The sequence below is a fragment of the Gasterosteus aculeatus genome, chromosome 20, assembly GCF_964276395.1.
Source record: "Gasterosteus aculeatus chromosome 20, fGasAcu3.hap1.1, whole genome shotgun sequence".
Classification (NCBI taxonomy): domain Eukaryota; kingdom Metazoa; phylum Chordata; class Actinopteri; order Perciformes; family Gasterosteidae; genus Gasterosteus; species Gasterosteus aculeatus.
The window spans coordinates 6,043,728-6,071,690 of record NC_135707.1 but is presented as its reverse complement, the minus strand read 5'-3'; the positions used below and the strand labels follow the sequence as shown (position 1 = coordinate 6,071,690).

At 43.9% G+C, this 27,963-nt stretch overlaps 2 protein-coding genes across 9 annotated transcripts; both read left to right on the top strand.

The window, feature by feature from the left end:
- The first annotated feature begins 12 nt into the window (after positions 1-12).
- phldb3 (pleckstrin homology-like domain, family B, member 3) lies at positions 13-17,936 on the top strand. Of its 4 annotated transcripts, none has more exons than XM_078094698.1 (15): positions 13-547; positions 5,542-5,690; positions 5,860-5,970; positions 6,475-6,622; positions 7,331-7,461; positions 8,183-8,368; positions 10,783-10,893; positions 12,185-12,286; positions 12,488-12,578; positions 13,083-13,242; positions 14,582-14,663; positions 14,970-15,125; positions 16,113-16,335; positions 16,665-16,750; positions 17,239-17,936. In XM_078094698.1, the coding sequence occupies exons 1-15, from the start codon at positions 484-486 to the stop codon at positions 17,371-17,373; spliced, it is 1,935 nt and encodes a 644-aa protein (XP_077950824.1). In that variant the 5' UTR covers positions 13-483; the 3' UTR covers positions 17,374-17,936. The 4 variants fall into 4 exon arrangements, with proteins under 4 accessions (XP_077950824.1, XP_040020663.2, XP_040020662.2 ...); XM_040164729.2 differs by having other exon boundaries at positions 6,475-6,648; positions 7,333-7,461; positions 12,491-12,578; XM_040164728.2 differs by having other exon boundaries at positions 6,475-6,648; positions 7,333-7,461.
- A 766-nt stretch (positions 17,937-18,702) lies between these two features.
- On the top strand, positions 18,703-27,924 carry LOC120810398 (myelin-associated glycoprotein). Of its 5 annotated transcripts, none has more exons than XM_078094702.1 (10): positions 18,732-18,873; positions 18,937-19,004; positions 19,495-19,576; positions 19,771-20,136; positions 20,229-20,525; positions 21,147-21,413; positions 21,512-21,805; positions 21,896-21,986; positions 22,617-22,680; positions 23,510-27,924. In XM_078094702.1, exons 3-10 carry the CDS (start codon positions 19,531-19,533, stop codon positions 23,777-23,779), a joined length of 1,695 nt encoding a protein of 564 aa, XP_077950828.1. In that variant the 5' UTR covers positions 18,732-18,873; positions 18,937-19,004; positions 19,495-19,530; the 3' UTR covers positions 23,780-27,924. The 5 variants fall into 5 exon arrangements, with proteins under 5 accessions (XP_077950825.1, XP_077950829.1, XP_077950827.1 ...); XM_078094700.1 differs by having other exon boundaries at positions 19,490-19,576; XM_078094699.1 differs by lacking the exon at positions 18,937-19,004 and having other exon boundaries at positions 18,703-18,873; positions 19,490-19,576.
- The last annotated feature ends 39 nt before the right edge of the window (positions 27,925-27,963 follow it).

Sequence of the window (27,963 nt, the reverse complement as noted above, 5' to 3'; positions counted from 1 at the left end):
AATGACTCCACGGTGAGAGGAGCTCCGTCAGCTCCCAGAATAGAAATCCCATGTGGGTGGAGGGACGTGAACGCGACTCCAACTCTCTGTCCGCCTGCGGAGAGACGGTTCGAACCGAGAGGAACTTTGGCCTTTTTTTCCCCCTTCTCCTTTTCATTTAGCGTTACGCCCACAAACACTTGTGTTAGTCGGCTCCCGCCTCCACCGTGACCCTCCTCTTCCTCCTCCTCCTCCTCCTTCCAGGTCAACATCACCTGTTAGGCGCGCGCCGCTCTGTCAGATTTCCCTGGAGGTGGATTGCATTTGACTCACGTGAAGATAAAGAACCCGGCAGGAAATATCCACAACCCACGGTAAAAAAAAAATAACAGAGAAGAACAGTCGAGGGAACCTTAACGCGACTCTGACGTCATTGACTTCAAAGTGAAAGCGCTTTAATAATAAAGTTCGCCGCGGTTCTCTTTGCCGCGTCGCTTCCGTTTGATGTCGCCCGGGGTTCCGCTACAATGTGTTGAACCGGAGGACGCGGAGAGCGGCCGCGTCCCAGGTGAGTCCGGCCAGCGGCTTCAATCCGTGTGTTTTTTGATGTTCGATACCGAGTCAGCAGAGAGGACTTCTCCCCCCTGTCCGCCCCCCCCCACTCCAGACTGCTAACGCGAAGATACCGCTGTAAACGAGTTTGACGTACCGTGTTTTTTGACTCTACTCCCTCTACTAATTTTACAAAAGAGGAATGAAAACAGCTTCCTGGTCGTTTTAATGCAACTCCCGAAGCCGACCGGCCGAGCCCCATTCTTCGGCCGTGAGTGTAACGCGGCTCATTGATTCCCCGGTTTTATGTCAAACACTATCACGTGACCAGGACGTGCACCCAGGACCTCTGAGGGACATACGTGAAGAGACATAAAGGGCTCCAGGAGACATGTCTGTAGTGTGTGGAGAAGCCTGTGTTCTGTAATTAAGCGCACCAATTATCTCCGCTTGTTGTCTCCATTTGAAGAGAAGCCCAAAGGGCACTTTTATGTCTTCTCCTCCCGGCGCCCATGACAATAGTTCCAGTTTTGGAAGGCGTTGTTGTCTGTTTATGCCTCTTTTCCAGTTGTAGTCAGACACACACTGGCACCTTGTTTTGACTGTCTTGTGGACAAATCTGTGTCTGAGCCCTGTGGCTGTCATTAAGGGATCAAGCTCCTAAAGGTTTAACTCCCGCCATAATAAACATGTGTCGATCCAGCAGTCGCGTTTACTCACAAGATGGGAATTCATCAAAAGGTTTGTTCTCACAGCGTGCCTTCAACTTATTGTCGTCTGTGGAAAAAACGAATGTTAAGGCCTCCTAAAGCCTAACTTTATGTAGGACTTTAAGGAAGATATTTGAAGCAATTCAGTTGGGCCGCAACTATTCATGAGCTTTTTTTTTTCATCCCATGTATTTGCCCTTGTGATCCAGGTGTTACTTCTAACATTAACAATGGACTCGTTGTGTTAAAGTCTCCCAGTGAACCACAACAAGAAGCCAGCATGCACACGCACAAGGAGCCTGAAACGACTTGGGCAAATGTTCAAGTTGCTTCTTTTTGTCTCATCAGTCCGAAACAGGAAGATGTTCAAAGATATCAAACTGACAAGATTAAAAAAATATCACACTGACACTTCCCCCCCCCCTCCTATTAATTAGGATGATTTTCGACATTCAAATAATCCTTATTTGAGCTCTACATTGCAGGAGCTTTTGATGAAGCAATGACATTACATATACATAAAACAAGTTTAGCTTCTTACACCTGCTGAACTGCATATACGTTAAAGTGACGTAACAAATGTTGACAGTTGAAGCAGGACAAGATTTGGATTTTTCTAATCTCAGTGTTGCAAAGAGTATCAGAAACATAACTCATGCAGAGAATTTAGCTCTTTTCTTGAATAACAATAACAAGAGTTTGCAGAGGACATTGATTAAAGTATCGGTAACAAGCCTTGGTTTGGCGTTGTCAACACTTTAAACGTGTTCATCTTAATATTATTGCTGCTGGAGCGAGTGTGTCCTGCCGTCTGCCACTGATGATGGCATGAAGCTGCCATTGTTGTCTACCAGAATGTATGTTGTTGCCACATCCTCTGCATGTGACACATGAGCTTAACTAGATGTGTTTTCATCTTGTCTGTTGCCACCCAGGTGTCAGGGGGGGTCGGGTCGGAGGAGGGGGGGGTTCAGTTAGACAGGTAGAGGAGTGACCGCCCAAACCGGTTCCTCTCACCTGCTTTTCCTGCTCACGATCTTGTAATGTGAAGACGAGAGCTTCTCGGGCCGAGCGGGTCCAGAGTCCTGAGCATTTGATCTCTCTAAATACGCCCAGAAATAAATGTATTTTCATCTGTTTTTAAGGAAGCAAATCTGGTTCAACAACTAAACACATCTGGGTTGATATCATTTTCGCCTGCACGTCCTTTCATACAGCGGAAACTAAATAGTTCAGAGTGGGACTTTATATGTTTTGTATATCTTTCTGTGGGACGAGTGCAACTGAGTAGCAAAAGGAGGGACTTCAGTGTCTCAATTTTAAAAATTCCCTAAAAAGGCGCATTTCTGATCCTGGCTGGAAACCTTGTGTGCATGAGATACTAATGTGACGATGTCAGGCCTACTGAAAACAACGTTTTAAAGACTGGAGGTTTTGGCCGGTTCGCTGTTAATTGTGGTCAACAAAAAAAATAATGCGTGGCTAGTTTATAACTTATGGCTTCTGCAGATGTGAACTAAAGAAGCGCTTTAACATCTGGAGTGTGGATGCCCCACTGGTCTGAGTGGTGCCGCTGTGGAGAATGTGACCGATTTCACAATTTATTAATCTCAGGGAAATATTTGAGTGTAAACCCAACCTGACGGTCAGCTTAAGTAGAGGCTTTTATTTTTCTTCAATTACTCGTACACGTTTTCTCCTCAAGTCGGTGTCAATGTTGCCCTGATGAAATGTCACAAATAAAACAAGTAGGTGATGGACGGTGTGCAGGGGGTTTGCAGTTTGGTCGGTTGACAGGAAAAACTAAATCCGATGGACTCCCCGAGCTCGGGCTGCGTGGATTAATCCGGCGTTGTACATCGCTCACGTGCTCCGCGCGTGACGTGTTTTTGCCGCGGTCGGCCTTCACACCCCCACGGAGCGCATCGCCCCCGCGGCCCTTTTGTCTGTGTCTCCGTGTGGCTGATGGAATATAGCTGTTGGCAGTGTTGACTTTATGGTTTTGTGTACACAATGCTTAGCCGCACTTTTCCTTTCAGCCCCTCACCAACAGTAGGGCAGGGGGGGGTCCTAACGGGGACAAGGCCGTTTCAGAATGCTGCTGTATGTTATTCTCATCATTTGGGGGCTAAATCATATGTTTTTTTTTTGTGTCTGTGTCAGCAAACCGGATTTTACCTCGTTGGTTTGAAACAAAAATCCCCAGGGAACACCGTGTGGATTTTGAAGAAACGTCACACACAGTTATTTATTTTGCACATCAGCAACCCTCATCCCAGTGTCCCGGCACGTAGTGCTCTGCACTCCCACGCACCCACGAGAGCGATCTCGCTTGCATACTGCGTGTTAGAACGAGGCGTTGGGCCCAAGTCCCACCTCTTTGATGAGGGAAAAAATGAACACAATGAAGGAAAGGTCCCTTCGTTGTGTTTATTGACTGACTTTATCTGGATTATTTGAAGCAAAACGCACACAGCTGATAGGAGCGGAGCCTTGGAGCAGGAGACAAGGCGGGGGGGGGGGGGGGGGGGGATACGAGCAGGGACTCCCTCCTGCACGGACTGTGACTTCTTCTCATCCCAAGTCAGCTGTTGATTGCTGATCTGTGGTTGATAATCAGCTGCTCGACTCTCCCGGCTTTCAGTTTGAAAGTTCTCTCATGTCTTGTGTAACCTCCGGGTGGTCGTTGCGCAATTCACACGCGCACAATCACATGCACGCTCTGTTCCCGCCCTGCCCGCTATCTGTCTATTCTCAGGGGGCGCTCCACTCCCCGCATCCCAGTCCAATTATTTTGGGCACAAAAAAGGGTTTTGTTCTTTTGATCCGACTCAGGTTGACCCTTGACCTCTTTTTTTTGTGTGTGCTTTTTTCATTTTTTTAATCGTTTTCTTACCATCTCCAACGGACTGACCCAATGTTTCTTGTTTGGTCCGTGCGTTCTGTTCGTTTAACCTGTAGCTTGTTGACAAACTACTGTTTGTTCTCTCTCTGTTTCCCGATAGTGAATCTGAGTGGACTTTAGCTGGAGGTCAGATAGCGAGTGGCCGCACTGACGTTTGTTTGGAAACTAATGGAACCCTTTTATTGGAAAACTCCCCGTTTAATAAATAGAAAACCCAATTCCAGATAAGTCTCATGAGGGCAAATTTGTGTGTCAATGAGCGTTTCATCATTATTATTGTAAATAGTTAAATCTGCCATTTTTGGAACAGATTTACATTTTACAGATAACTTATGAGAATATATACAGGTTTTAATACCTTAGAGATGACAACAAATAAAGGGCCTTTTTATTTTACGCAGCGGGTTTATACGGACCTGTGCTAGAATCTCCGCACAATGGCAAATTTTAATACCATTATTCATTACGTATATATTAGTTATTTTTACATTCCATGTCCTTGGATGCCGCAGTTAAGCTGATTGTTGCATATGTGGTGCATCACCAGAAAGAAGTCTTTGACATTTTAGACTCCACTTCCTGTCGTTTTTGACCCCCCCGCCCCCCTCCCCTCCTGCCTCCAATCTCTCTCTCCATGTCAGTGTGCCAGTCGTTGTTTGGAAGCCCTCACTCACATCTCAGCTGTATATTTATCCCTCTGCCTCCACTCCGCCTGCCTTCGCTGCAGCCTAATAAGGTCTGGATGGAGGGTGAGAGGGGAGATGGTGGGAAAAGGTTGGACAACAGGATTCAAAAGAATTTTCCCACAAAATAGGTTTTGTATTTTTTTTGCGTAAAGCGGGCTGAAGATCAGAATAGAAGAAAGACGTCAGTATGATCCGGGCCTTTTGGGCAAAGCGCTTTGATGTGGAACACTGTAAACAACTATACAATGAATGAATGTGACCTCAAAGTCCGTCCTGATGTGGTCCACTGTCCTCCGCGGGCAACGTCCCCTGTTGGCATTTCATTGACCCGTGTCTTGACGATCAAAAGCCTCAACGCAAAAGTCTTTTTGTTTATGACGCTTTGTGTTCACCCACACCAGAGTGCTTAAGCGCCCACACCCTGACCTCTGCCGTCTCTCCCACTATTGTTTCCTTCTCTACTGTAAAGGGTTTTCTCCACCACAGGCTGCTCTCTGAAACCAGGGGATTTCTGGGGTTTTCTTTTCTTCTTTGTTTTAAGTGCTTATCCAGCTACTACTCAGCGGTGAAATCCCCTCTGTGAACAGTCGCCCCGATCGCTGATACGCCCTCGAACACCCGGCGGATTAGATTACCGCTAATATTCCATGAAGAAAGCCGCTCTCAATCGCCGCCTCCCATGACTTTGCCTTTTATTTTATTTTTTTAGATATGCCCCAACATGACGTGGAGAGCACCAGGAGCCCGTGGAAGCAGGGCCTTCGGCCGCCGTGGATGACCAGATTGGCCGGGGTTCAGAGCCCCGCCTCCTCGGGGGCGGAGTCTGACACGGAGAGCAGCAGCACGGAGAGTGAGAGGGTGAGTGACTGTCATGTCACAGGGGGGAGAGGGGGGGCGATACATGAAATCATCCCCGGTAGCTGCCGGTTGGAGCAGCTGAGCCAAAGAGTCATCTAATTATTTACTGTTTTAAAGCTGGTCTGCGGTTACTTCATCTCCTTTTTATTGTACGTTCTCTTTCGGTCAGTCCTGCGTTAAGAAGCTGGAGGGGGGCTCGCTGAGGTACCTGCCGTCGCCCTCAATGCTCCAACGCCGGATCACTGAGATTGACCAACAGAAGGAGGAACTAAAGATCGAAGTGAGCATGCTGACCGCTCAAAAAACATATTTCTGTCTCATCCGGTGGAAAGGATTTTTTTGACTTGGTTAATTGGACAAAGATTTAAATATGTCGTCTGGCACAAGCTTTTATATATTTTTTGCAATTCAATTCATAGACTTGAAAGAAAAATCTGCAGATGAATTGATGGAAAAAAAATTTCAACCTCAGAGTGAATTGAAGAATATGAAATCCTCACTAGTTGTTGCAGATGGAATGTTTCCCTCCCAAATAACTCACTTAAAACCGTTTTAATAAAACGGTACTCTCAGGGACAAGTCGTGTTAGTGCAGACGTGCTTTTAAAAAGTTATGAGTTTAGTGAAGATTCCTTGGGTCGTAGTGAGCATTTGACCAGAAAATGAGACTTGCAATATAAGTCTCATATAAGTTTAAACAAACCGCTGAACGCTATTTTCTTTCTCCAGTTCAAAGTTTGATGTTTTTTCATTATTTGCCGGTGGTCGTGTGCTGTCCTTTGCAGATGCAGCTGGAGATCTCCCTGCTGCAGGGGGAGCTGCAGACGGAGCAGAGCCAGCTGCACAGACACACGCAGAAGCTGCAAGCTCTACAGCAGGAGGCCAGACAGAAGGAGAGCCACAGACACACGGACAGACACACGGACAGACACACAGACAGACACACGGACAGACACAAGGTATCCGGGGACGTTTATTCACGAATAACAATAGCGTTTCTGAGGCTGGTTGCCATGACTGTGCTCTTCCATCATCATGGATGACCAACGGACCGCCATAGTTGTTACATTTAAATGGGTTAATGTTATGGAACACCTTCAATGTTAAAAAGATATGTAGACATCCAATATGTATATGGAATAAATACATCCTGAAGGAAATAACTGTTAGTGTGTGTGAGACACAATAATGTAAATATTCATCTCCATACATATACATGGGTATACCTATATAGGTGTCTGCATATAAACATATGCTGTCAATCTATCCATCTATCTAGATATAGATACACTGTATCCATCTATCTAGATATATATATACTGTATCCATCTATCTAGATATAGATATACTGTATCCATCTATCTAGATACAGGTATAGATATTATCTATCTATCTATCTATGTATGTATGTATGTATGTATGTATGTATGTATGTATGTATGTATGTATGTATGTATGTATGTATGTATGTATGTATGTACGTACGTACACCGTGGTTGAGTAAGTCTGCTGTAGGAATTTGACACGTAGAAATGTGGCTCAGTGAGAGACATCATCAAGATTATAGTGAGGACAAGTTACTTTGAAATGACTGATGACTGCAGGTGATGACTGTTCTCGTGCTTCACTGTCTGTCCCTGCAGGAGCGGGAGAGTCTGGAGGAGGAAAGGCGAAGGCTCGAGGGGCTGAAGGGGAGGTGTGATGAGAAGGAGAAACTGATCTCCAGCCAGCCAGAGGGCCAGAGAGAGCAGCTAGCGCTGCAGCTGCAACAGGTGAGAGGCTGAGCTGCTCACAGCCGGACTATGAATGAAGCTATGAAAGAACAAACGTTTTAACATATTGGAGGAACGGTGGTTGAACACAGTGTGATTGTTCGAAACCTGTTTAACCGAAAGTGTTAATGTTTCGGTTAGAGAGACACACACACACACACACACTCACACATACAGAGGTTGTTTATTTCTTTTGTGAGAATGTGACGGAACCAGATGGGAGACTTGTGGGTGCAGTCCAGCAGACGGTTGTTCGCTTATGTTGCGACAGGTCGTATTTATTTGGAAGGTTCTTTTCAGAAACCGGTTTGTCTATAATTGCAACACAGACGAAAGACAAAGTGCACGACTGCAGGTATTTTGGTTATAATAGATTATACATGTTTTTTTGTTTCTTTTGCAAATGTTCTTCAGGTTCATTTTCACATTAAAGTATTACAGCAATAATTTACGGGGTTTTATTCTTTGGTAAATTTCTAAGATAGTTTCTACCTTGGTGCAACATCATAACTATTCCATACATTTCATTAGCTATACTGCAGCAAAAAACGCCTGTGATGAAACATATTTACAGATAGTTTGGGGAAAAGTTAAAAGATGAAGAACTAGAAACGTTCCCCATAAGATAAAGTTAGTATGCAGCATTACAAAAACTGCACAAAATGCAGAGCGGCTGTCGCGAAGTGGCCCCATTAGACCATCTGCTCGCTTGTGAATGCAGGAAAGAGAGGCAATGGAAGCGGCAATGCGAGCCTTCGAAGACTGGGAGTTTCGAGTTCTGGAACAAGAGAGCGGCCTCGACGAGGAGGACGCCAGCACGGCGGACAGAAACAAGGAGGGGGGGGAGAGCGGCGGGGACATGGAGAAGGAAATGTCTCGTCAGCAGCACGCGATCAACACCGCGCAGGTAAACCGGCGAGTTCTACAGGTTTTGCAGCTCATTTGGCGGATGTGGGATTAAAACTCCCAACAAACCGCCCTCCAATACGGACGCGTGAAGGTGGACAAAATAACAGGAACAATAAAGTCCATTACAGCAGCCCTGCAAAGAACTGAGAGTTGTTAAAAAGGATTTCAGAATTTTAATTAATGACGTGTTTTGAGAAGTGCGGGGCCTTTTTTAAAGGTGTTAATGATGTGTAAATGTTCACCTGATGTAAAAAGCGCACTTGTGTTGAATGACGGTTTTGATTTCTTAATGAATAACTACCAGTATTCCCACCATACCGAAGGATTCAGCCACCCACCTCCCTGTTATGTGCATCCATTAATTAAAAGTATGTATATTCATGGACGGGAAACAAGGGACAACCCATCATAGAGCTCCAACAGAACCGCGTACAAGAAAAAGTTGTTTTTCCTCCAGAAATGCTCCGCACCATTCTCCAATAGTAAGAGTCTCAAATTAATCATTCTTTTAAGTTATAATAAGGAGAGGGGAGAGAGGGAACTTTTAAAACCACAAATCTGCGCTCCTCCTATAATAATAATAAGAGTTCTAGGCATTTATCAACAAAACTATAATTCTTGCTCGGACTATTTTTGCACTGCTGCACGTTTAAAGGCCTCGTTATTGGAGGACTCAGTACCACGTTATTTACAGTACGCTTATGCACATGTACACAATCTCCTCAAGTCCCAGCCCATAGTTGGTGTTGTGGTAAGATTCCTCTCTGCCGAATCTTGACACAAACATGAACTCTACTCCATTCTTACCAGGCTTAAAAATATTAGGTTGAATTTTAAGTAAAAAAATGTCATTTTGGCGACAGCGGTAGAAAAGGTGGAAAGGATTGGGAAAAATGTTAAACTAAAATGACAGTTTAGTATTATATTTAATCATATTTCTCAATGTGAAAAATGTAATGGCCCTTGAGGATTTTAATTGTTTATTATCTAAAATATATTTAATGTGAAAATGAAAATAGTCTTAAGATTAAATTGATATCTCTCAATTAAAAAAACAGCACAAAACATTTAAAACCAGTAGTGGCGCATATAAAAAAATGAAAAAAGATTCAGTTGAGGCCTGTTTGCCTGCGTAACAAAGGTCGCAGTTTGACCGTAGCAAAAAGAGTAAATTTGGTTGGCAAACCAGAACAGGCGTAGAGAAACAATATGTGATTTACTGTGGGCATCAAGACAACAATTGTCTTTTTAAAACCATGGATTTTCAGCTTTGGGGAGTCAAACAATAGAACACATTGGGGGACAGTCAAACTCTTCAGATTGTGATTGACATGATCATTTGAAAACGTCCGGCACATGTGACACATAGCGTGCTGTGTTCTTTATTTGGACAAGGATTTATTGACCTGAACAAATGTCTGCAATGCTCTATTAAATAACTTGTGCAGGGAACTTTTAAAGTCACTGAGGCCGTACCTAAAGAAGCCGGTGCAGTTCGCTAAATGCTGACTTCAGTATGCTAAAATGCACAGGAGGACAAAGCTAAAATGCTAATGTTTAGCAGGCCCAATGTTCACCATGTGCACGATGTTGCCATGCAAACATTTGCTAATTAGAATGTTTGTAGAAATTTTAATGGCAATAGTTCTTGATTAATTTTAGTCCGGACTGCAAAACATGTGGCCGTGTAGAGTAGATTGGCTAAAAATGGGGGCGGGTGAAACATGCCAAGAGCAGCTTTATTGATAAACTCTCTGGTCATTCTCCCGTATCATGAGTTCAAGAGTCTGAAAAGCATGTCTGCAATCTCCTGTTTCTAAATCATTGCTGAAGCCTCCACCAACCAAGTGAAAAACAGATGAACAACTGGGTGCTGCAAGTTTGTTTACATTCTGGAGGGAAGTTGACAACATGACTTTTTCCATTCACATGTTCCAATTCCTCAAGAACACGTGGAAATCAACAATAGATTAGATGGAGAAAATAATACCCAATTGTTCCTCAATTAGCTGGCGTATGTGAGAGGAGGAGGAGGAGGAGGGGGAGAGGGGGATTGTGTGAGAGGAATGGTAGTTGACTCAGCTGCAGCGAGGCCAGATTACAGCTCATCTCTGTGTTTCCCCCCCGTCTGTCGGTCTGTGATTTATCAGTTCGTCATTACGTCTGACTTCCACTCTCAGCCCTGCCGTGCCTCTCGTTGACTTGCAAAGTGGACGCCGGATTTGCATGGCGTCCCGGGCCTTGAGGCGGTCGGCTCAGGGGCGTCGCTCACACACACACACCGAGGATGTTTCCCCCCCAAACGTTGCACGATGAAAAGATTAAAGTGAAGCGGGGATGAATCGGATACAGCACGTGCCGTTTCTTCTGAGAAGAGGCCCCGCTGACGGCCGTCGTGATGTGAGTTTTCAGGAGCGAGTGCAGCAGTTCCAGAGTCAGCTGAAGGAGATGGAGAGGGAGAAGGAGAGGGAGCTGAACGCCTTGAGGAAGGAGAGGAGAGATCTCGTCCACACGAATCAAACTGTAAGACCATGTTGCTGCCTGTTGGTAATACCGCTACTGCTACTTGACGACAACAAAGAGAATTCATTCAGTGCCTGTCTTTTGCATTTTGACAAAGATGGCGACTGCAGACACTAGATGACACGTTTATTTGATTGTCCAGATGTGCAGTACCACTTAAACAAACCTTTTTTTTTTTCTTTTTGAATTTTGCGAATCCATTTTTCAGGAGTGCAGATTGTTTTTTTTGTCTTAGTCAACTTCTACCCGTCTCGCAGCTTGTGGACGCAGGTTTATAAATGAGTTACAACAATTGGATATGAGACCTACATCAATACTCAATACTCTTTTTTTGTTGATTTTGTCACTAATGGGACTGAGCTGGGACTTTATCAGCCAGTTTGCCTTTTTGACCCAACTTGACACCAGTTGCAATGAGGAAGAGACTAGAGTTGGGTGTGGAAAACGCAAATCAGACACGGAGGGGGAGAGCGAGCGAGAGAGAGAGAGAGAGAGAGAGAGAGTGGGAGGGTGGGAAGGAATGAAAGGGATAGAGGTAGGAGTGATCAATGTAAGGGAGGGTGCTGCCGGGGTGTGTGTGTGTGGATGTGTGAGAGGGAGAGAAGGCCAGCTGGGAGAAGTTCCACATCCTTTTGGCGGAGCGGTAAGCCCCCGTCTTCCCACAAAAACACACTTACACCCATCCGAGCGAAACTGTCGCGTCTGTCGCAAGAATGCCGCGTCGTTTGCTTCGTCTGGTCGACTAATTGAGAGAGCGGGGGATTGTCTGAGCGGAGCGGCAGAGCGCAGGAGGAGAGGAAGAACAAGCCGCTGTCAAAGACGAGTGTGTATGACCACGGCGTGACCTCGTGCAGGACGCGCTTCACCTCTGACACACGCTGAGCTTTTAATACTCCGGCTCAGTCGTGTCGGGTTGTAGGAGGACTCGTGTAGCAGACAGTTCGGTCAGAATGAATCTGATTTCCTTGCTGTAGAGGACAATAACGGGATCATCGCGTTGCCTGAGCGTCTGCACTGCGGTAGAGCAGTGAAGGAGACGGATAACAGCGACTGAGTTGCTCATGTGTTAGTGAGTCAAGCGGAGGGGAGGAGGAGGAGGGCGGGAGGGAAGGGGGAGCGTCAGAGATAGAGAGACGATGATAAAGGGAAGCTTTAATTCTCATCCAGATGTGGTATGTCGGACGCGGCGGCTTTCACCAGCCATCTTTTTACTAATTCAATTAAACTGTTTAGTATTTGTGCCTTCCAGCCAGTGCTCCATTACAAAGGAAATTTCAATCTGGTCCTACAGGTTCTCAAAGAGAAGAAGCCACTCGCTGATTGGTCCAACATCACTGGCTCGGCCCCCTGCATGATGTCACTTTCCCCTCTCACCATTCACAAGCCTCCTCAGGTGTCCACAACTCATTCATTTTCTCAATTCTTCAGTTTGAAATTGTTGAAACTTCTCTAAGCGCTTTGGTTACGTTGTAGATATTTTAGGAAGTGTGACAAAAGAAAAGCAGCATTTATTCACATTTTAGAGGCTGCAAGCGGCCATAGACCAATCGCTTCACCGCTTCAGCTCTTACAGTTGAAGTGTTTTATCGTTTAGCAGGAACCGTGCAAAGCATCGGGCAGCCTGCCCAGAAGACGGAGCTCTCATCGCAGCAGCAGAGCCAGCGACCGGCCGGTGTCAGCGCATGGTGAGCTACCTGACGCTATTCTCTCGTGACCGATCAGTCAGAGCGCAGCGGGGGAATAGGACAATAAACACTCTTTCTCTCTCCTCGCTCATTTTGTCTGCCTGTTTGTTCAGTTCCCGCCCTATTAGTCAAATCCAAGGTGTGTCAGCGCAGACGGCAGGCTGTTACTACCTTTGGGTGCAAAGCAGGATTTTCCTGTAAAAGGTTCCGGATGAGCCAGAGAAGAGCCTATTAGCTTAATCTCCTCAGTGGTATCGCTTTTTCACACCCACACACACACACACACACCAAAGATCCTCGTAGCCCGATCTACGGGGTCAAGTCTCGTCTTGCCAGGTGTGCTTCCCCTTAGTCACGTCCACGAAAGCTGTGACTGAAATGTTCTCAATCTAATGCGATTCATCGCGCTGCCTCTTTCCCCCCCACAGCTCACGTGCAGTTATTTGTGTTGACTGCAGCACGTCTTCCCCGTGTGTGTCTTTCTCTGCCTCCTTCCCCTCTCAGGGTCGGCGAGGACGCTTCCGGACAGCCAGAGCCCAGATGTCTTCTCCTCCCCCCCCGCCTCCCACAGGCTCAGCAACGGGCACGCCGTCGCCCACAGACACGTGAACGGCGGCGGCTTCCTGACTCCGTGCAACAGCACGACCGGCTCCCGCGCCGCCAGGTCAGCCGCTCCGCCGCTCGCTCGACCAGCTCTAGGAAGAAAAATGAAGGGCGGCTTTTCTTACTTACTTTGGCATTTGCATGCAGCAGTGGGGGCTTTTTCGTAGTTTGCGCGAGTGTTGGTTCATGTACTGAACAATGTTAGCGGCAGAGATCTGGAAGATAACGGGTCACAAACAAAGTCTGATGCATGAGCAGTTACACTGCTCCAAATCGTCCAATCCTAAAATTGAAAACAAACTACCTTACAAATCGTTGAATATTCCGGCCCAGCGCTACTTATTTGGAGATAAAGCTAAAAGTGACGACACTGTCTTCAGGATCAGGAATCAGGAATCAGGAAACATTTATTGCCAAAATATGTCAAACATACAAGGAATTTGTCTTTGCGGTTGGTGCGCGACAGACAGTGTAACAATAGACAACAAGATAGCAGTGCACAAGTAATAAAATAAAGTAAAATGAAATGCTAATGCAATGGGTTAGTGGAATAAGGCTATGGGTTAGTATAAAACAAGAGAATAAAGTTAGAGTTAAACATTTAAAATATTAAAAAAAGTTAAAAAATATTAAGCATAAAGTGCACTAGCGAACAAGTAACAAAGTCACGAGTGACGACAAAGTGAAAAATGACAGTTAAAGTGAAATGTGCAGTATGAAGGGGAGTGACCGGTGGAATGTTAGTCAGTCAGTGGGGGACCGGGCTCTGTTGATGAGCCCGACTGCCGACGGGAAGAAACTTATCAATTCTAGTAAGTTAAAGTTTGACAGCTTTCTTTACCCTGGTCTGAAATAGACCTTAAAGAAGCAAAGTGGCCCAAAATCTCGAAGCTAGCCCGTGCATTCGTTAGTAGCGTGTTGGTCGTGCTATTTACTGTGTCACACACACATGGTCTCATAAAACGTATTTGTCAGATGAGACGTACATCGGAGATTGTAATGCAAACTAATAACTCTTTTGTAACTTACAGTACAGTTATCATTACAGTGTTTCATAATACTGAAGACATGCGTTGACTTGTATGTCCCCTTCATTGACAGGACTCCTTGTCAGCTAACGAGCTAACTTCTGAAACCATAAGCAAAGTCATTTGTACATTTTATTTTGACACGTTGTGTCCGATGGATTATACTGTGGGTTTACTGAATAAGCAGTTTTGTTTGGTTGAAGCAAACACAGCTGCTAAACGTGGAATTTTGGACTGATCTCAGGAGCTGGACTGCACGCCACACGCATGAATAAACAATGTGAACGCAGTTCTCCGCATCCTTCTCCTTCACCTTGAGCCTGGATGTGTCATTTCGTCCGCTTTGATGAACCCTGTCTGTTCCCCTCGCAGCCCGTCTCTGTTGGATCTCGTGGAGATCGAGAAGAAGCTGAGGGAAGCCAAGGCGGAGAGAGAGCGGCTGCTCAGAGAGAGGGTGAGTCACCCGCTCGCCGACACCTCCTAATCGCCAGCGACACGCGGCGTCGGACACGGCCGTCTGGCCGATGACGCCCACCCGGCCCGAGAATACGGCCCTGCGGATGTGTGCACGTCATGATGCGCGTTTGCACCACCGGCGAAGGCCGAGACTGAAGAAACGATTGGCCAGATGGTTGTGCATTAGGGTGACGTTTTTAAGAGGGATTGTTTGCGTTTCTCTTTGGGATGCACACACACACACACACATCATGTCCTGGTGGTCAAAGGGAATAAGCTAATCGTTTTCAATGTGTTCACCCAGGAAGAGCGGCGCTGGTTGCTGTTGGAGGAGAGAAAGCAGAAAGAGCAAAACTCTCCCATCAAAGAACCAGAGGAGCAGGTGACCCCACAAAGGCTTGAGCTGGATCCAGAGCCAAAGGAGCAACCGAAGGCCGGTTCTCCCCCAAAGTCCCCGGAGGTACGATGGCCTTTTCATACCTGTGATGGTGATGTTTTCTATATGAGCTAAGTCACAAAACGGATAGAGATGGAGGCAATAGAGATAAAAACCTGTTTGTTCCCCTTATTCTTCTTCCTTGTCAGAATCTGACTTGCGTCCGCTATTCTCACACTGGCTCATAGCGCCCTCTAGTGGGCTGTCGAGGTGTTACCAAATGGTTGGATTAAATTTTCTTTCATAGTAGCACACAAAGGTAGTGTCATATTTGAATGTGCTCAATACTTTTTAAGTTGAAAGCCCTCATTTCATTGGCCAGTTAAATATAAACTACACTATCCTCGACTAATCATTGGTTAATGAAGCCTGTATTCTGAAACTGTTGGCCAGCTAAAGTTTGCTCAGAAGCAGCAGCAGCAGGTGAGAGTCAACAGAATATGTTTTGGTTTTTGGTCATTAAAGCCGACAGTGGCATGATGGAAATGCAGCCTTGAGTTTACGTACGGTTGAGAAGTCGTGACCTAAACTACCCAGAATTCCACAGGTTCAGGTGTGTTGTGTTGAGCAGCAGTGGATGCAGCCTGATGAGGAGGAGACTCCACAACAAAGATACTTTTCACGCTTGCAGTCTTCAACTCCTTGGAGAGCTTTGTACCTTTTTAAACCGATGCAGCAGTGCTATCCACAACCTGTTGACACACTTTTATCTATTACATTTGTGGAATATCCCTTTTAGAGGTGAAACCTAGTTTTTAACTTTGAAACATTGATTTAATTTTTACCTAAAATCACACTCTGATTTGTCTGTTACTGTTATTGTATGTAACGTTAAATGTCAAAAGTGGAGTTTAATAAATTCAGTTGAGTTGGTAGGCCGGATAAATGAGTTAAAGAACAGGGCTGATCACACAGCAGAGTTTTAAATGAGATGCCCTGTCGAGCCACACACGTTTTCAGGGCGAACATGTCAGGATTTGTACGGTCGTCATTTGTACGATCTGATTGCAGAAAGCCCTCCGGCCGCACGGCCTGCCACTCTTCCTCTCCCCCAACTTCGACCTCCGCGCCCACGTGGAGTCGCTGGGTCACGGGGTGTCCGGCTGCGTGGACCTGCGGCTGACGCCCCGGCGCTGCGCCGGCTTTCTGACCAAGCGAGGGGGGCGGGTTAAGACCTGGAAAAAGAGATGGTTCCTGTTTGACATGGACCACAAACGACTCGCCTACTACACAGGTCAGACCAGTTGAGAGAGCGGTGTGCACATTTCTGTTGGTTTGCATGTATGTGCACACCGCCAGCTCACCCAAGCGTGTTGTGAAATGAAGCTGTAATAGCAAGCAAGTTTTTTTTTTTCTCGTTTTTTTTCATCTTGATCCACCTCCTTTTTTGTTGCATATTCTGTTGTATTTCCGCAAAAAAGGTTTTCTTGAAGGTAAAACTGGCTACATTATTTACTTCAGCTAACTTCACTAAATGCATTAAGAAATTGCAGAGTAGTAACAACGTTTATGACTTGAATGAGTCCATCGTTGTCACCACTCCTTTCTCCTTTTTTGACGCAGATTGCGACGAGAGGAAGCTGAAGGGAGTCATCTACTTCCAGGCAATAGAAGAGGTTTACCTCGACCATCTACGAACGGCCACTTCTGTGAGAAGACAAATGATATTATCCTGTATATTAAACGGCTTAATACACTGCTTAGTTGTTTAGTCCATTGGTTGTGAACTTGGACATCGGTCCCCTTCAAAGGGTCACAAGATGAATCTGAGGGGTCATGAGATGATTAATGCGGCTGGAAAGAAGGGAAAATAAATTCTGCTAAACTTGTGTTCATATAATTTTCTGTTTTTGAATAACTAGCGGAGTCTTTTTGGTTCTGCTATAGTGCTATTCAAGGCTAATTATCATTTTATTTAATGCAATAAACAATAAAAATAAAACACTATTTCCAACTAAAGCAGGGTGTTCTGCTCCTGAGAAAAATAAAGACATGTTTTATCAATGCCGCTCTCCCAGTTCAATGAAAGCAGCATTTATAAAAAGAGCTTCAAGTGAACTGTTGTATCAAATTTAATCTTGTTTTTTTGTTTGTTATTATTATCGTCTCACTATTACTGTCCGTCTCCTCTCTTCAGTCCCCGCGACCCAGTCTGACGTTCTGCGTGAAGACATACGACCGTCTTTTCTTTCTGGTGGCCACCAATCCAATGGCCATGCGGATTTGGATGGATGTCGTTGTCACGGCAACAGACGAGCACAGCCGCTACTGACCAAGAGCAAGAGTGACTCAGTGAAAAAGGAAGAAAAAAAAAGACGAAGCCACAGAGCGGACAATACCAGTTAAGCCGGTCCAAGCTGAGATTGGGCAGGGAGGGGATTCTGTAACCGCACTGATGAATCCTGGGAAACGTGTGAGACGCCGTGGTTCGAGATGCCGGACAGTTTAGGGAACGGGGGCTTGATGCCGGACTGGCTGAGTTGCTGCACACTGGGAGTCTGTTACTGGGAAGCGTCACCCTTTGAGCCCCATAGCTCTCGCTGCTGGTCACAGGGCTGGTGTAGCACGACACCGCAACGGGGTGACACAATGGTTGCAACATTGTTCAATATAATGCAATCCAAAACCTAACCACCCTTTTTTTGTTATTTTGTGTTGGATTGTTTTTATATTATCGGGTGTTTCCACTGATATGTCCATAGAGTGTATTGATGTTTTCATAAATGACATTTTTATGATTTAAATTATTATATAGAACTTTATATGGGTTTGATATGCAAATAAATGAAGACATGCACAGTTATGAATGCACTATTAAATGTTGATTCATAAAAAGTTTTGCTCTAATCACTTTTTTTTAATGTAAATATTTATTGAGATGAGATTTTTGTTTTCCATCTTTCATGCATTCATCATGGATTCATATAAGATTATGATTAATTAAATCTACTAGTTATTGGTTCACTGTTGAGTGCCCTTGTTTTCAAATGGTGTTTTAACCAAATATCTTATTTCAGATTCTTCTGAGAAATTAGGGATTTATGGTTTTAGTTTAAAAAAACAACCTTTTATTCCTCAAAATATGAGTGATCTAATTGATCCAACACACTCTGCCATCGGTGTCAACTTCTTTATTTATTTATTATTATGTTCTTATTTGAAATTTCTTAACTATCGACTGTTTCCTCAATGTCTGCATGTTGCCGCAGTGGTTGCGCAATAAGCCTGTGGAAAGTTTCATTTTTGTTCAAGCACAAAACAATTTTCATCTAACTGGAAGTTAGTTTGCTCTTTGCTAGATTTCAAACACAACATTAATTCTAAAAAGCCACACGGTTCACGGTATTTTCCATAATAATCATCAGTCCTTGTGTTAGTTGACTTATTTGTAGTAATTAGTCAGGGTTCTGACATCTAGCTTGTTAAAAAACATCCCAAAATGCACACTGGCAACTTTCTTCGGTAAAATATTCACACTTTGCAAACAATACATGTGGAGTTTTATTTTGACTTCTCTTCCTCTTTATTTAGATAGTTAAACAGTTTTAAAAAACAAGTGGGTTTGTATGTGGAAATCATTTTCTTTCCTGTGCTGGTTGCCACTCCCAATGAATATCTCTAAAGAGATCATGCAGACTGCTGATAAAACCTTTATTCAGCTGCATAGAATCAACTATCACTGTTGCATTTAGTGATCAAGTCGGGATTTTTCTTCTTAAGTCTCTGGGGAAAAAAAAGGCATCGTATGCTGATCACCGTTGTTGGCTTTAAGGTAAGAACAACATTTCAGAAAACTCAAATGATGCAAAGCTGTAAAAATGTTCTTTCTTGTTAGTTGATCCAGTAGATCTGTATAAGATTTCAAGAACGTCGAATCCAATCGAAGTTGCACATTCTTTAAATGTACGTATAACATTTACTGGATTTGCATTTATTAACATGCTTAATATAATTTAATCATTTTATGTCTTTTCTATGCTAATTCATTTTCAGATCACGCTATGCAAGACAGTACAAAAAGTTTTGATCATTTATTTAAACAAATTAAAGACAGAAAAACAATATAAATAGCAGTTTTGGTAAGAGGAAGTTGGTTGATGTGTTAAGTGATGCCGTGTCGTTAGTAAATATCTCCCTGTTTGCCTCCTCAGTTGATCAATAATCAGAAGCTATAAAAGTTCTACTCTGCTGTTAAAATGATAAACAATACAAACGCCAGGAATCTCAAAACAAAAGTCGCCAGCAGGGATTGTTTGATAACCCCTTTTGTTAGTGTGATCATCAAATACATTTAATTTCCAACCAAAAACTGTTTATTGTGCCTCACCTTGCTGATATTGTGATGGTAAAACAGACATTAGAGATGAATAGATCTGCTTTGTGTGCAGCACAGCATCTCTCTGTAGGCGCATCGACCTGACAGGAAAGCATGGCAGGTGCTGCCCAGCTTCTCCTGCTGTGCTGCCTCCTGCAAGGTAGAGTTTCACACATTTAAATGGTGTTATTGGTGGTTATTCCTTATAATCATTTTATTGGGAGATTTACTGGGCTACTTGTTTCTATTGCTGTAATTGTTTAATCAGGTATATTAATTGGGACATTTACTGTGCTACTTGATTTTTTTTGTTAAAGATTGCAGGAATTTATGTTGCTGCAATTGTTTTATCAGGTGGTTTATGCCAGAACTGGGGAACCTTCATGCCTGACAGACTGGAGGGACTCAGTGGGTCCTGTGTGATGATCCCCTGCACTTTCAGCATTCTCTCAGAGTATGATACAAACCTACAGGATGATGATACCTGTGTAGCCATTTGGAGGACAGGCTCTACGAGTGGGCCAACGGTGTTCAACTCGGGCCTCACTGCAAACGGAAACACTTTGCAAGGAAACCTGACGGGAAACCTGCGTGCAAAGAATTGCACCACCGTCTTCCACAACATGTCGCCAAAAGATAATAACAAATATTACTTCAGACTGGAGTGTAAGAGCCCTTTCAAGTTCATCCTAGATAAAAACGTCCAGATCACCATCACAGGTTTGTGTAACACCCTGTTACTCTCACATATGTAAAACTGACATCCTCAGGTTTCTCTCTTGACATTTCCCTGTTGTTTTTTCACTCCTCAGATTCACTTCCTAAACCGGCCATAACTCCACCCCCGGTCGAGGTGGAGGAAGGAGATCCAGTGAGGTTGGAGTGCTCGGCTGTAGCTCCCTGCCCCCTTCTTCCCCCGGCTCTCACTTGGACCCCTGCTATCGGAGACGTTAAGGAGAACCAACAAAGTGCATCCGTGAGCTCCGTTCTGAACTTCACTGCTTCCCGCCTCCACAACGGACAGAGGTTACAGTGCTCTGCTCTCTACAGACGACAGGCTGGACACAGTGACCTTCAGTATGAAAATAATCTGACCCTCCACATTCTTTGTGAGTACGATTCTGCTGCTTAAAATGTTCCGTTATGTCTTCTTTATATAATATGACATGTAAAAATCCCATCGTCTTTTCACATCTTCATTTCAGCTTGTTACTGTTTACAACTGCAGACTCAATTAAATGATTTGTTCCAAAGGAAGTCCTTTCTATGTCAGCAGTTTGTCAACTCTGAGCCTTGTTCGTCGCGTCTGCTGCTGTGGAAGTTTTTGATTGATTTTGTATTGAGATTTCCAGATAATGAAACTGCTCTCTCTTCCTTTGCGTTTCTCTACATACTAAACATTTTGCTTATCGTTCTTATTGCAGTGTGGAATCCATTAATAGTTATCTCCTGGTTTATTTGATCATGGGACACGTTCATTGGCAGATACAGTTGCCATTAATCTTGCAGATCTTCAAAATTCCATTTGTCTTTTGGCACTTCAGGATCTTCTCTTCTATTTTGGCGTGAACTCAGAAGTTGATTTTTTTGCCACCATATCCAATCTTATTGGATATATTCGGAGTCCGTCTTAACCGGTCTAAAAAGCATTTTTCCACTCCAAAATTGACCAGGTATTTCCATTAATTAGCAAAAACCTCGGATGACTGACCTGGACCCTCTCCTTTCAGATCCCCCTAAGAACACCTCGGTGTCAGTCGACCCCTCTGGTCCGGTGCCGGATGGCAGCTCCGTCACTCTGACCTGCACCAGCGTCGCCAATCCAGCAGCAGCCAACTTCAGCTGGTTCAGAGTTGCCGGAGGAGAGAAGGAGCTGATAAGCTCCGAGCGAGACATCACTTTCAATGTGACCAAACTCTCGCACGACCAGTACGTCTGTAATGCTCTGAATGTCCACGGAGACGATGACTCAGAGCTCGTCAGTATTGATGTCACATGTGAGGATCATTTATCTGTTGTTGAATTTAAACATTTATTGTTCCCAACAAGTTTCACCAAGCATGCACGAAAAGGCCAATTATCTTCTGTGTCTCAGTTGCTCCACAGATTCTGCCTTCTTCACGCTGTGTCAGCATTGGTTCCCTGATACGATGTGACTGTAACAGCCAGGGGAACCCTCCTCCCTCCCTTTTTTGGGAATTGGCTGGGAAGGCTGTCGATCACTCTGTCATCCCAACCAGGAAAGTTCCCCTTGGGAGTTTGGTTATGTGGAGCCAAATCACCGTGAACTATTTGGACGAAGACGTGCTCTCTCTAGTCTGCCTTAGTAACAACTCTGTGGGCTCCGATCGCTTCGTATTCAGCGTGTCCTCCACCAACACTACGCCAGGTACAGAGATATGAGGATATTTTACTTTGTATAATCTGTATCTCTTGTATCTCTCTCTGGTTTTACTGACTCATTGTGGGGACTTTTCAGGCCTCTATCCTTTGTCTCTATTAATCGGCTCTTTGGTGGGAGCCATCGGGACGATGCTGGTGTGTGGGCTCATGTTACTGTTCTTCTTCAGGTGAGCAACAGGAAAAGACAGCAGCTGATACTGTTGATGCTAAACTCTCCAAAGGCCATTTGGGGACTGTTATGTCCCGTTGCTAGGGGTAGCAGGACATAAACTTAAAAACAGATGTAGTTGGTATTTGATAGGATATTCATTTTTGGAATCGGGCAAAACTACAACAACCGAGCTTACAAATGAGGAAAAGGGGCTAAAGGGTGCAGTGGAAATCAAAAACAGAATATAACAAAAAGTGATCCTCAAAAGGAAGACTATTAGTGCCACTGTCAGAAAACAAAAAACTCACTAACAAAAAGTACAATACACACAGTACATATTTGAGCGGTAGGAAACTAATTGCCGTTCTTGGATTGGCCGGGACTTCTGGGCGGGTCTTCTCTCGTCCATCCAATCTTCGGCGTGGGGTGTCACAGCCTGCTTTGCATACACTCAATTTACCCACATGAGGTTTCCTGGCAGCCTTTACAGGGACAAAATGAGACAAATGCTGTGAGGTTGTTGTCACCAGGATGGCTTTGAATTAGCATTTGATAACTATTGCTGCCACCGGTTAAATACAACTATTTAATAAGAGACTTTTAAATTACTGCCCACAAACTATATATATATTTTTTTTTGTTGTAGAAAAGGAAAAATACGACTTCCAACAAAGAAGAGATCGCAGAACAACGTTGTAGTTGCTGATGAGGTGAGTTTACGTCCTACGAACACGCAGATGCATAAAAACCTTCATAAGAACCTTCACACGTCTTCCATCAAGGAAACTCATTAAAAGTACCAGTCAAATATTTTAGGAAGTACAACTGCAGTTAAAAGATAGTTTCATATCATGTCAGAGTAAAGTTTACAAAACGTCATATTCATCTTAAAGCGTAATATGCTACAAAAATGTCATATAGTACTATGTTATTAAAATGGCATAAAATGTAAGAAAGGTATTCAATCAAAAAGTATTGCATCAAAAAGTATGCCATTAATCTGTCATAGTGTTTAATTTTTTTATTTGACCTTTATTTAACCAGGTAAAATCCATTGAGAACCAATTCTCATTTACAAGGATGACCTAGCCAAGAGGCAGTAGCACAGTCCACACAAGTGACACAAACAGCACAGACACAATACATAGTGTATTATGTCATAGTATAGCACATCAAAAATATATTTAAAAAATCTATCACTTAAGTGTGCAATGAAAATGTTTAAAAGGTCATAGTATTTTATGCCAAATTGAATATTTTATTATAGAATGCCATGAAAAATGTCTGAATCAAAGGATGCAATAAAAACATCATAGTGTAACATGCTGTAAACAACTTGCACTATTATTGCATACTAGCATGATGCACTGCCTGTCTTTCCTCTCCCGTGGGGAACTGGTAGCCGGAACTAAACTAGGAAGTGTAATATAAAAAGAAAACGTTGTTTTAAATGGAGGTTATGTAATCCAGCTGGGTCTAAGTGTGTAGCGACCAACCCCTCTTCTCCATTACTGAAGCAGCCCTCTTGTTTTCTTCTAGACCAGCTCATCAAAAGTCAGTGTGATTTATGACAACAAAGCCATTCTGGAAGAGTATGAGGAAGAATCTCTTCACTATGCCAGTCTGGACTTTGCTAAACTGAAGGATAATTCAAGGGGTGAGCTCGGGGAAGAGGAGGTCAGAGGCCTGGCCTCTAAGACGTCTGAGTATGCAGAGATCCGTCTGTCCTCCAGAGGAAGCAATGGAGGACACACAAGGGAGGAAGAGACGGAGGCTGACGTCCATCAGGGGGAAGGGATGTTGTCATAGGAACAGGACTTTATCGTATCAGCAGAGCTGTGGAGATAGAAACCACAATGCAGGCCTCCTTCTACAACGTGAGTAATGCCTCACACTCGCGGCTTCAAGCTTAGCTCTCAACTTTTTGCCACTTTATTTCATTATCTCGTGTCTCTTTGCTGAAAAATGCACAGAAGAAGAACCGTAGAAATGAAAAACATTTAGTATTCCACCATCCAACAGTAAATGCTGCCTGTAAAGTCACTGCTGATGCTTTTCTACGTCTCTCACTTCAATAGAGTCACATTTGTCATGCTACTGTTTACATTTATTATCTTTTGTCTTAGAGCTCACTTGAGTTATTATTTATCCGTATTCTTGAGGAGAGTTTGTTTTTTTCAACTTTTTGAAATGTTTTTGTAAAACTCCATTATTAATTGTGCTTGTTATTTAAACATAAAAGCTGTTCTTTTGGCAGATATACAGGACTCCTGTATATCTTGATCTAACATGCCAGAGTTGGAGACCTGCTTGCTCCCTCTCCGAACAAGCTTAAAAAAAAACCATTCATCCCAGTCGGCAGATTACTATTTTTTTTTATTGCAGATCTACATAAATCACACAAATTCCCTATTGTGGATCATATACAATGAATTTCGCTGAAAAGGGGACGAGTGCACCCCTGTATATATTTCAACACTTTAACATAATAAGGATATCTTATTCAAACAATTCAGTATATTAATGAATATATATAACTAAATATATAAAACAATATTCAGAATATGATACAAACACCATATTTTAACTATTATGAATATATTATAGGATAATATATATATATATAGAATCTAACATGTTGATGTAGGTAGTGCTGTAGTGGTAAACTATGAATGTTGTGATCATACAGACCTTGATGTGATGCAACGCTATGCGAAGCGAAGCAACGAAACACAAAGCGCTGTGACTCTATAAGGCTGTTCTGGTTATATATTGTATAAGTCGTATACAATCAATGACAGTGAATACATGTGTTTCTAGTTTGTGGTTTGTTAAATCTCAAGAAAGCAGTAAAGAAAAGTATGTGTAGGCCTCAAAAAAATGAAGGGGATGGAGACAAAAGAAGGGACCTCTATTAAGACCTTAAAAAACAGGCCCAGGGTGCTACAGCTGAACCGTGTGATATGAAAAAAGCCATCCTGCAAGTCAACACTTCCCCTGCTCCTTAACCATTAAGAGAAAGCTCCAAAAGTAATTCCGAGCAGGCGGGCTGATGTGTGTTTGCATCCTGATCGGTGGAGCTGCCGCAGCTGCAAGGCGCTTATTAGAGGATAACAGACCAAACAGTGCAGATGAAAATGATCAGACTACAGCGTTTATATGCTCAACAATATACGAAGCCTTAGGTGTTTTAAAATGACACGAAATTTATTTAGGATTATTCCAATGGAAGAATACAAGGCGCAGGGAACTTTGAGGTGCGGAAATGGCACTTGGAGGTGGGTAAACGTTATTTAGAGGTGCGTAAACATTTCCAAAATCCCAGAGGTGCATAAACGGCGTTAACGTGCGTTTACATAATGTAGGTGGGAGAAATTGAATGACACGGGACACGACACTATATTTAGTGGTCTTTATTTCTCGACTACTGAATCCAACCCGCTTATACAACACGCCAATGACGGGTTGTATTGGCGGTCATATTTACGCATTTCTTCCGACAAAAGCTCTTCAATCTGATCCCTTCTCTCGTAAACATCCTTCATTTTAATAATGGCGGTATCGGGCTATGAAAGCGGAAATGTGAGACTCCGTAAAGGATGTAGTTAGCAGACCAATCGCAGCCTTGTGCGCTGCGGGAGACTGGCGTCGCTTTCGACGCAAGCCTAGAAAAATGCCTGAAGGGGGCATGTGTGAGCACTCGGGCTCGTTCTGCTGTTGATTTTCTTCACGTATTACAGACTGATGGCGTAGTTAGTATGTGCTGGCTAAAAATGTCAAGTAGCGAACATCAAGTGCACATTATCAGTCCTTGAAAACTGAAAACATACAGTCCGAATCGGACCGACCAAAGACGACTTTTACCCCGAGCAATAATGTCTATTGAGACAAAGAGACTGAACAAATTAAAAGATGATAAAGAGGACATTCACACCAAAGTCATAGATATGTTTTTGCAGAAGGATAGGCGAATGGACTTAACGTAATTTACAAGTAAAGAGCAATACAGTTCTAAATACTGTACTTTATCGTCAACAATCCACAGTTTAAGGGTGTTGTCTGAAAACCTTTATTGCTTTAGGTTGTCCGGGACATTATTAGTAAGTAAATAGCTGGCTTTCAGCACAAAAGTTGTATCCACCAAACGTTGTGTATCACATTTCAGTAGCCTACAGAAAATCTGCGTTCTGCTGTTACTACGCAACAGACAAACAACATTGGGAATGTTTGTTAGCCTAGCACCAGAAGTTGGTTGATGATTAGCAAGGAGATCGACCGATCGATTAATTTGTGCGTCTCATTCATTCAGTTCGCTCATGTCGTCCACCTGAATTGTGCTCTTTGGCTAAAAGGTGCACCGAATCCGTTGCGAAAGCTCGCATTTCCCAAACTGCTAATTTCTGCCGATTCCGGGCTGTTTTTAGGCGAAGTGTTTATACTTTGCAAACCATGCATGTTGAGTTCTGTTTTATCATCTTCCCCTTTATTTAGATTGTTTAACAGTTTTGAAAAACAAGCGGGTTTGTATGCGGAAGTCATTTGTGTTACTGTGCTGGTTGCCACTCGCCATGCAAAGCTCTAAAGAGATCATCCAGACTCGCCACTGGTCTGTTTGTCACTGAACCTTCAATGCTGATAAAACCTTTATTTAGCAGCGTTGAAACAAGTATCAGCGCAGTGTTCATTTCGTCGACGAAAATTATGACAAAAATCTTTCGTTAACGAACCTTTTTTCCATGACTAAGACGTGACGAAAACGATCTTAAAAAATAAAAACTATGACTAAATCTATTCGAACTTTCGTTAACGAGACGAGACGAAAATGTTGGTGGTTGACGAAGTCACAATACCTTTTCCCCCTAAATTCGCACGCACCCAACAGACCGGCAAAGTACGGCGGATGGTAACGCGTCATGATGACGTCATCCACGAACCCAGAACGCTCGCATCGGTGCAGCGGTGGTTCTTGTGCACCGACTACGGACCGCAACGACTATTTTACGCTTCGGCGAGTTTGAATGTGGCTTCGTTAGTTTAGCTCAGCTGTCTCGGTTTAGCTGACTGTTAGCAGGCTGAAGCCGCGCTGCTTCACAGAAACATGAAGACCGGTTTAACAGACTGTCGAACCTTTCGGCTCTGTTCTCTGGCGACGGCAGGCAGCGTTTCCTCGGTGGATGAGACGCTCCGTTACAAACATGTCTAACATAATAAACTCATTGCAGGTACTGAAGCCTCACGCATTTCAACTATAGTTCACGCGCCACATCGTGAGATGACGGTGTTAAACTGTCTCGGTCACCGTACGATCGTTACTAAGCAACATAGAGGCGCGCACACACGTGTCACGGCTGTCACCGTGGTCTGTATTTCTGTCTTGTCTTGCCTGTACCAAGTAGGCTGTGCGGCCCTGTGGACTGAAGCCACGCCTACTTCCTGGTTTCGGTGGAGCTCTGTCAGGTTCACTCCAGCTCCACCCATTGGTCCACCCTGTCCCAGCGCGCCCAATGGCACGTCTCCATCTCAGCCTTGCCTCCAGCTCTTAACGAGAGCCCACCAGTGGCTCGAGGCAGCTCGTCATGGCTAGTTGACTTGTGTGCCTTCTGTGTGTGTATTTGTGTGCAACTGAGTCAAGTACTGTGTTTTGGTCCTCGTGTGTTTTTACCAGCACGGGACTGGCAAATGGGAGGAGTTAGGGCAAGAGTCGGTACTGATTCACCACACGTAGTTTTGTGCCTATTAGCTTCATACGTGTAGTGGGTGCTGTGCTCTTTGTGTTTTTTGGTAAGCGCCTACTGTTTGTTTAAATGTATATTCAGGCATAGTCCTCCATTTGGGGATCTATTTTATTTAACTTGGTTTGTCTTTTTCACAGCACCCTCATCCACCCTCCTTTTGTTTGTTGTTACCTGCCTGTCTGCATCTGGTTCCCAATAAACACTACCTTTTACAACCGACCAGATTCTGCCCATATGTTTATGGTCCCCTCACCCCTA